The following is a 9,530-nucleotide window of genomic DNA, read 5'->3' as shown; positions in this document are numbered from 1 at the left end:
TAGATAAATTTTGATACTCATAGATATGTATTAATTATTATGTTTTGAGTTTAAGGGGAAAAAAGAACAAAACTAGTAAGTTTACAACAGTAAACAAAAGTTACTGTCACCACTAACTATTTCATAGAACAACTGAGGAGATGTATTAACGCAAATATTAGATCAACCTTGAACAAGATACTTTTTCCTGGATGAGAACAGAGAACACGGAACGAACAGAAGTTTCTGCAAGAACCTGCGCTTAAAAAAAAAACAAAAAAAAAGGGTCCCGAACTTTTGTCTGTAGGGGGGATGGTCACATGTCTGAAAATAGCTGTGGTGGAACGTAGTGGAAATGTGTGTAATCAAATGCCTCATTCCACAAAATATCCTCATACGCAGCAAGTACATTCCTTTATCCCTTCCCTGGTGCGCAAACAAAGTCATTATGTAAGAAATACTACAATTAATGGATAAAAATAGAGGTAAATTGCATAAACAGTTCATCATACTTCACTAAAACATCTTCATGGCATCTATATCTATACTAATATATAATGTCAACACTTCTGTTTGTGTGGACGAAGGTATGTAATATTTTTTTATATACCTACACTACCCCTGTTTGATCAAATAACTACTCACTTTTTGGTAATGCCTCCACTTCTCTGATTTAACTGTTTGTGGCATGAATGGTGGGAGTAGATTTACTACTATTTAGGGGTTGACACACACATCGTGTGTGCCAACAGTTGCCAGTATTGAAAACATGACTCCGTACAAGGACATCAACAGTCATAAGCTTTACCCTAAAAACAAAGTAACATGCCCCAAAATATGATAGAACTAAGAAAACGTACAAGTCAATGACATTAGTGAACAGCCATTCCAACATCATGAATGCAAGTATTTTATCAATTTCATTTTCATTTTCATTTTCATTTTGGGGAGATGCAGGTGAAGAAACCTCATGAGTGTTTAACTGATTTCTGATATGGGCTTGTTAAACTTAATATGTCTCTAAAAACCTAAAGCAACATCATATCTTAACAATTCATTGCTATGATTTCTGTTGAGGTCATATCATATGATACTATTATTTTGTATTTGCTAATATTTCTCCTGTGGACTGATACGCAGTCAGATTCCAACATGCTAGATTCCTTAACATTTCACTGCTATGAGTTTTGTTGAGGCTACAATTTTAGTTTATGTTCAAAATAAAATATTCATCAATCTATGCATAAGGTTGTTTGCAATAATTTATTAACAAAAAAAACAGAAAGAGAGAGAGAGAGAGAGAGAGAGAGAGAGAGAGAGAAGAAAACTGGCATTGAGGAATAGTGTGCAGATTTTTCCTTTTTCTTTTACTACATCAAGCACTTCATTATACACCAAATAATGCAGCCACAAGCGAGATGCACCATCTGTCACCAACTGGGTAAGTTGTCCGCCTATGAAGCACTAACACTTCAAAATGGTGTAGTACTAGCCATGTTGAATACAAATGCAACATGGACACAGCTAAGACAAGGGTCTAATATAGACCAAGTAACACTTGCGAGGAGGAGTGATAGGATCCACAATGAAGGTGGCAAAAGATATAGGGGCCAAGGAAAGTATGGGTTGACATGTTGGCCATGTAGAATATAAACTAGATAATGCACCTACAAGGAGTCATTGGATCCACACTGAGGGAGGTAAAAGAAATACTACGGAGAATATGGGTTAATGAGTTTGGCCTTGTAGAATATACACCAGGTAACACACTTGAAGGAGGAGTCATTGGATCTACATTGAGGGTGGTAAAAGAAATAGAGACTAAGGAGAATATGGGTTAATGCATTCACCGTGTAGCATATACACCAGGTTACGCACTTGGAGGAGTCATTGGTTCCATATTGAGCATAGTAAAAGAAATATCCATACTAAGCATGGTAAAAGAAATAGGGGCTATGAAAAATATGGTTAATGTGGTAAGTAAAGAAATAATTACCTTAGACTTAACTGAGGATATACATTCTGATGGACCCAATTGAAGGAAATGAATTTATGTAACCAACCCCAAGTAACTAGGATAAAAAACTATTTGATAGAGTTTTAAGTACTGAAGTTCTTAGTTTTCCTAACAAGAGGCAAAGAAGAAGATCAAGAAGACAAGCTCACATGCATCCTTGAGAATTTTGCACGAATAAGAACCAAACCAAACCAAACCAAACCAAACCAAACTATAAGAGAACAATTTTATTTCTTCAAAATATCATGTGGTAACAGACGAAAAATGATATTATATATATATATATATATATATATTTTGCAGACTTTAGATTTCAATGGTAGCATTTGTGATGATAACTTAGACATTAAGTACACTAATAGTGACCCAAGAAAAAAGAAAAAATATATATATATATTAAAGAAAAATAAAGGAAAATTATATCAAGTCAGGCATAAATGGTGCTATATTTATTTTTTGATCGGCAAAAGTCAATTGTTAGATGTTAGATTAACAACTTAGGGGAGTTGGGCATAAGTGGTGCTATTAGACACAACTAAATTTGACCCCAAATTTTGTGAAGCAAGTTCCTTGGCTTTTTGATCTTGACATTTATTGGAAAACTTCACCCAATAAACTAAAATTTTGGCTCAATTTTCAAGTACACGTGTGATCATGAATAGACTATGGGGACATATTTTTAGGTAGTCCACGTGGCCGAGGTTGTTAGCCGAGATGCCACGTGGGCGGACCATGGTGCTAAGATATGGTGCGATAATACCTGAATTCAAGATATTTGGATAGAGGACTAGAGTCCTAGATGACATCAAGCTACTTATTTGGATAGAGACGAGACTCTTAAGGGAGTTCATCTTAATCTGAATAGTGTGAGTTGTGATAAATGTTATCCTTGTAAAAGATAGAGTCCCATGAAGTAAGACTTCTAGGGGAATTTGGACACTGATTATTATAAAAATAAGACACTCTTGTGAGTCTAAGGTATGCTTTATTTGAGATGCTTTTATGCTTTCCTTGTTGAAGTTTAAGTACTTGTATTGATATCTGTGAGAGATAAGATTACTGACTTGATCGTCGGAGTGCCTCCGAGTGGACGAACCACCGTAGTATTCTCATATTCTTGTTGGCAGGTGTTCGGGCTTAATCTATTCTGCCAGTGCTCTCTAGCTGAATTCCCCGTTTGGTTGTGTGGTCGAAAATCAACACCCACAATTTGGCACCGTCTGTGAGAATTTAGTTAGAATAGATGGCCATCATCCTGCAAGATCAACATGTCGGCAACAACTAGTTTAGCTAAGATGGAGAATGTGTCGACATTAACGGAATGAAGACCCTTCCAGAAGGGATGCAAAGACAGGGGGCATGAGCGCTTCCAATGAGATAACTTTCAAGTATAAAAGGATCGGCCTAAGTGAGCAGATCCCAGATTCTAGATCTCGGATCCCAGATCCCAGAAGACAAGATCTCGGCCTAGATGAGTTGGTCCAAGAAGACAAGAGCTTAGCCTAAGTGAGCAGATCCCGGATTCCAGATCTCAGATCCCAGATCCCAGAAGATAAGATCTCCGCCTAGATGAGTAGGTCTAAGAAGACAACAGCTCAGCCTAAGTGAGCAAATCCCGGATTCTAGATCCTGGATCCCAAATCCTAGAAGACAAGATCTTGGCCTAGATGATTAGGTCCAAGAAGACAAGAGCTCAGCCTAAGTGAGCAGATTCCAGATTCCAGATCCCAGATCCCAGATCCCGAATCCCAGATCCCAGAAGACAAGATCTCCGCCTAGATGAGTAGGTCCGAGAAGACAAGAGCTCAACCTAAATGAGCAGATCCCAGATCCCAGATCCCAGAAGACAAAAAAGAAGCACACAGGATCAGACTGAAGTCGGCCAAGTTCTGCCTGTCAGCAGAAGGCCATCTATACAAATCGACTTTTACTGGACCTCAATTGCGATGTATACATCCTTCTCAGGTTGAAGACTTTTTACACGAGATCCATATAGGGGGCAGATCCCTTGCCCACAGAGCTATATCACAGGGATTCTGGTGACCCTACATGCAAAAGGATGCCGAAGCCTATGTAAAAAAGCATAAAAATGTTGTTGGAATCCATGATTGTGCGATAAGACTGAAATGTCTTATGGCGATGTTCCCATGGTGAACATGACGAGTAACTTAAACTTATCATATGATAAAGTTGAATTATACTTGCTTATGATAGAGTTGAACTAAGTTGGCGATGTTTCTGAATGAAACGTAACGAATAACTTAGACTTATTATATGGCAGAATTGACTTATATTTGAATATAATACAGTTGAATTAAGTTGGCGATATTTTTGAATAAAACATGACGAATAACTTAGACTTATTATATGGCAGAGTCGAATTACACTTGCATACAATAGAGTTGAACTAAGTTGGCGATATTTCTTAATGAAACATGACGAATAACTTAGATTTATTATATGACAGAGTTGAATTATACTTGCATATAATAGAGTTAAATTAAGTTGGCGATGTTTTTGAATGAAACATGACGAATAATTTAGACTTATTATGTGGTAGAGTTGAATTATACTTGCATATGATAGAGTTGAACTAAGTTGGCGATGTTTCTGAATGAAACATGACGAATAACTTAGACTTATTATATGGCAGAGTTGAATTATACTTGCATATAATAGAGCTGAACTAAGTTAGCAATGTTTCTGAATGAAACATAACGAATACCTTAAACTGATTATATGGCAGAGTCGAATTATACTTGCATATAATAAAGTTGAACTAAGTTGGCAATGTTTTTGAATGAAATATAACGAATAACTTAGACTCATTATATGACAGAATTAAATTATACTTGCATATAATGGATTTGAACTAAGTTAAATTAAACTAGACTTGCCATATCGGCAGAGTCAAACTCATAATGGAACTAAGTTCATTAATAGAGAAACCAAGGTTGAAACACCTCGGGAAGCCTTTGTTTGAATCTGACTTCGGCAAAAGACCATAATTCACATTAGGGGGGTAGGAAGCTGGAGTGATGAACAAACTTAAGAGTTTGACACTTGTTTAAATTTTCAGAAATGGGCTTAACACTTGTTGAAATTTCAGAGAAATTTACAAGTTAGAGTTAGTCGATGCAATGATAAATAAAGTATCCGAGGTACATGTTACCCGAGGTGACCAAGCAGGTTGTCAAAACTTAGAAAGGGTAATAGAAGATAGCGTATGGAGGTAAAAAAGCAATAACAATTGTAAAAATATTTTTATTTTTAAAGTGTTAGCCGAGGTATGAAAATGGTTAGCTGAGGTAAACAGTTAAGGTTTATCTGAGGTATTGTATCCCGGAGTTATTATACAGTTAAGGTACGCTTTGAAGAAATGCAAAAATATTCTAAGTTTGGAAGCATGAAAGAAAGCAGCAAACATGCATAGAAGAAAAAAAGGCATACATTCAACACTTGGAAGAAAATATAAAACTTGCATTTAGAAAAGAAACTTGTTCAGATACAAAAAGGCATTTTGGCCTAGCATAAGAGATTACTTGTTCATCTACAAAGATAAAAGGGGCACATTGGCCACATATAAAGCTAACATTTTTCAAACAAAAAATTACAGCTGTCCAAAAGTAAGAAGGAAAAGTACAAAAAGGAGGAAAAACCAAAGTTTATGCATTTTCCACAGTCTGCCCTGCATTGACAATTGGCATTGTGTCAGCCTTAGCAGACAACTAGGCATATTTTTCAACTTGGACCTCGGCGTCGATCTCACGTAGTGTGTCATCTAGGCTCTTGTTGGCAATCTCGACCTCAGCCTCAAAAGTGGTCTTTTGAATCTCATCCTCCTCATCCTGAGTCAAGTCAAGGACTTGCTCATTTAGAGTTGGGGACTTGGCCCTAACAGCAGCTTCAGATTCTTTCTCGGCAACCTCAGCCTTGGCCTCTTCCTTGTCTCCGGTCTCCTCGTCGTCGGCCTCTTCCTCATATTGATTGGGAAAGGGAGGGAAAGGGACATTGAGCTAACCCATATCACGAAGGAGTGAGTCCTCGGGGACAGACATCTTTTTGAGGGCTGTCATCCAATCAAGACAGTAGCCTTTGTTGCAGGCCATGTTGACTTGTCTTTTCGGCCTTAGCAATGGCCCCAGCTTTGGCAACAGTAACTTGGTCCACTTGCTTTATGTGCTTCTCTTTCGAGATATTAAGTTGCTGGAGGCATGAGCACGTTAGATTGACTATAAGGAAATGGAGTAGATTGCACAGTTATGACATCAGGGATGTCAACAAGAAGGTCTTCTACAACAAGAGTTCGGCGAGACATGTCGTCATTGGTTACGGCAATAGTTACTCACAGATAAGCCGATTGGAAAATTATCAAGGTCTAAAGCTGGGAGCTTAGGACCTCGGTGTTTCCTGTTCCTGGTTCTAGCTGCAAGATTGTCGCTATGTCGGTGTTTTCATTGCCATTGAGATGGTGGGTTGATGTCAGCTGATGAACTGCTTGGCTGTTAGTCTGGTTTAGCTGGTAGAGTTTTGAACCTTGGGCACAAAGGGAGTCTTCATATAAATAAATGCTTCAAGAACAGCGATGATGGTTTGCAGACGCCAAGAGAAAGAGAGTCTAGGGACACAGATAGAGACAAAATAGAAAGATGATATGGTTTTGCTGGAATTAGAAAAATATGGCAAAAAGTTATAATTTCGAGTCTTGATGTGCCCGTGCTGATGTCAGACGGCGGGGCAGAACTAATGCAACATGATAGGGACGTGATTGGTACGCTTCAATGTCATGATGATCTCGGTTGAGATGGTGATCTAGATTGACATGATGACCTCAGTTGAGATATTGACCTCAGTAGAGATGACGATCTCGGTTGAGATGGTGATCTTGGTTAACATGATGATTTCAATTGAGATGTTGATCTTGATTGAGATGTTGAATTTGAATGGGGGCAAAACTTGTTTATTCTTGGTTTCTGATGAGTTGATACTAGGATCTTGATATTCTTGAACTAGCAAGTCATGATCTCTGCTAGCAGTGTGATCTCTGTCGAGATGTTGGACCTAGATGAAATGAAACATGATGGTTTATGATTTTTGGTTCTTGATTCTTGACAAGTGGGCATTTGAGTCCTTGTTTCTTGGTGCCAACGAGTCACGATCTCGGTCGGGGAAGAACATGTATAGGTTCCATCACCTCAGTTTGCCGAGGTCATAGAACTTAGAAGGCAGTTGTGGGAACATTTTTAGGTAATCCACGTGGCCGAGGTTGTTAGCCGAGGTGCTACGTGGGCGGACCATGGTGCCAAGATATGGTGCGATAATACCGAAATTTAAGATATTTGGATAGAGCACTAGAGTCCTAGATGACATCAAGCTACCTATTTGGATAGAGATGGGACTCTTGAGGGAGTTCATCTTAATCTGAATAGTGTGAGTTGTGATAAATATTATCCTTGTAAAGGATAGAGTCCCATGAAATAAGACTTCTAGGGGAATTTGAACATTGATCATTATAAAAGTAAGGCACCCTCGTAGGTCTAAGGTATGCTTTATTTGAGATGCTTTTATGCTTTCATTGTTGAAGTTTAAGTACTTGTATTGATATCTGTGAGAGATAAGATTACTGACTGGATCGTCGGAGTGCCTCGGGTGGACAAACCACCACGATATTCTCATATTTTTGTTGGCAGGTGTTCGGGCTTAATCTATTTTGCCGGTACCCTCCAACTGAGTTTTCCGTTTGGTTGTGTGGTCGGAAATCAACATCCACACTATATATTGCAGAACCTATAAAGTGTGTACTTGCGATATCCTTAAATGTCATTATATTTTGCCTATCTATTCTAAACCAAATTATAACATTAGCCATATTTTGCTTCGCCAACTTTCTATTATTTGTTTTATTCTTCTCTGTGACTTCCACATGAATGACAAAGCTTTGGTATCGCAGGATATAATAAAGAATCAAAGAACTAATATTATGCTTTAGATAATTAAGGCCATCATAACATTATAATGCTCTTCTCAAGATGAAATCCTACTGTTGACAGTTCCAGGGGATAAATTAGATATCATTGGGCAAGGTGATTTTTATGTTAGTCTCTCTTCGATCTCTGTGTCAGTGAAAGACTCACAAAATAGAGTAATGGCCAAAAACAGTGGACTCAAAAAGGGAGGAAATTTGTATTTGGCTGTAGTCAAGTGTTCCAAAGAAATCTTGTATTTACATAGTCTGCTCCAACCGAAGAAAGAGTGAGACTCAATCTCTGTCATGGGTTTGATATTACAAAAAAGTCTCACTTTGTCAATTAGGGGAAAAATTATTGTGTATGGTTGTATGTAAGCCAATAATGCAATATTTACTAACAAACCCACAAAATACTACAAAAGCAGTCAACAATCACAAAATTCAAATATAGTTTTCTCCACTAAAATTTAGTTCTAACAAGAATTTCCCCATGAATAGAACAGTTTGTCTCATAAAAAACATTTCTTTTCTCAACAGCTCCAATCATTATTATTATTTTATGAATGCTGTTGTTTTCAATTCTTTGAAGTCCGAATTCCAAAACTTACCAGAAATGTCCAGATATGTGTGCAACAGCTACAATTTCTTTCGCAAAATGTAAACATCGGCCTCTTTGTAGGCATATTCAGGGTGCAAATGCTCGTGTGGAACCTTCTGGATGTCGAAAACCCGGCCACAGATCTCCCAGAACAGTTGGTGAGCCTCCGGAGACCGCAATTGGTATCCGAGGAGGACAGTCCCGGTGTCCCCAATCAAGGCCTCCATGGCGGAGACCAGTGGAGCAACAGTGTCCTCGATGTAGACGACGTCGGTGGCGATGACGAGGTCAAAGGGAGGGGATAGGGCTTTGATTTGGTCCGAGTTGGTCCAGTAGAGCTGGGTGGTCTTTAGGGTTTTACCGAGGACGGGTTTGTTGGACTTGAGGTTGCGTTTGAGGGCGGGCATGACGGGGGCTATGTCGGTGAGGACGATGTTGTGGAGGCCGAGGAGGTGGAGACCCATGCCGGCGGCCCCACAGCCGGCTCCGATCTCGACGGCGCGCTTGTTGTGGAAGTCGAGGAGGGCGGCGTAGGGGTTTGGGTTGGGGTTGGGGTTGGGGTTGGATGTGGTAGTTAGAGGGGTGAGCCAGCGCTCGGCGAACTTGACGAGGACGAGAGAGCAGGGCCAGACAGTAGTACCAACGTGGAAGGAACCGTTGTCTTGTTGGATGGAGAGCAGGGCGTCGCGTACGGGCAGCTCGATTACTGGTGACTCTGTGAATCGCATGGCTCTCTCTCTCTCTCTCTCTCTCTCTCTCCACTTCTCTCAAATCTGTTAAAAGAGGGCAAATTTCACCGGCATGTGGTTTGCCGGATGTGCCTAAAAACCTGTGAGGGTAATTCTATTTGAGACTTGGGTATAACTCTTAGAGGGCGGGCCGTAGGATTAGATCTTAGAGGCGGGCCGTAGGATTAGAGCATCTCCAACGGTAATAGGTATTTTACCTATCTGAATATTACTATAAAG

At 39.3% G+C, this 9,530-nt stretch overlaps 1 protein-coding gene across 1 annotated transcript; it reads right to left on the bottom strand.

The window, feature by feature from the left end:
• Nucleotides 1-9,290, bottom strand: LOC114311246 (S-adenosyl-L-methionine-dependent methyltransferases superfamily protein). Its single transcript, XM_028257373.2, has 2 exons — nucleotides 8,573-9,290; nucleotides 1-405 (listed from the first exon to the last, which is right to left on the bottom strand). Exon 1 carries the CDS (start codon nucleotides 9,288-9,290, stop codon nucleotides 8,601-8,603), a length of 690 nt encoding a protein of 229 aa, XP_028113174.2. The 3' UTR covers nucleotides 1-405; nucleotides 8,573-8,600.
• Nucleotides 9,291-9,530: the final 240 nt, after the last annotated feature.

This window comes from Camellia sinensis, chromosome 7 (assembly GCF_055761805.1).
Source record: "Camellia sinensis isolate YWXY chromosome 7, ASM5576180v1, whole genome shotgun sequence".
In the NCBI taxonomy this organism is placed as follows: Eukaryota; Viridiplantae; Streptophyta; class Magnoliopsida; order Ericales; family Theaceae; genus Camellia; species Camellia sinensis.
The sequence above is the reverse complement of the archived record's forward strand: the minus strand, read 5'-3'. Positions and strand labels throughout refer to the sequence as shown.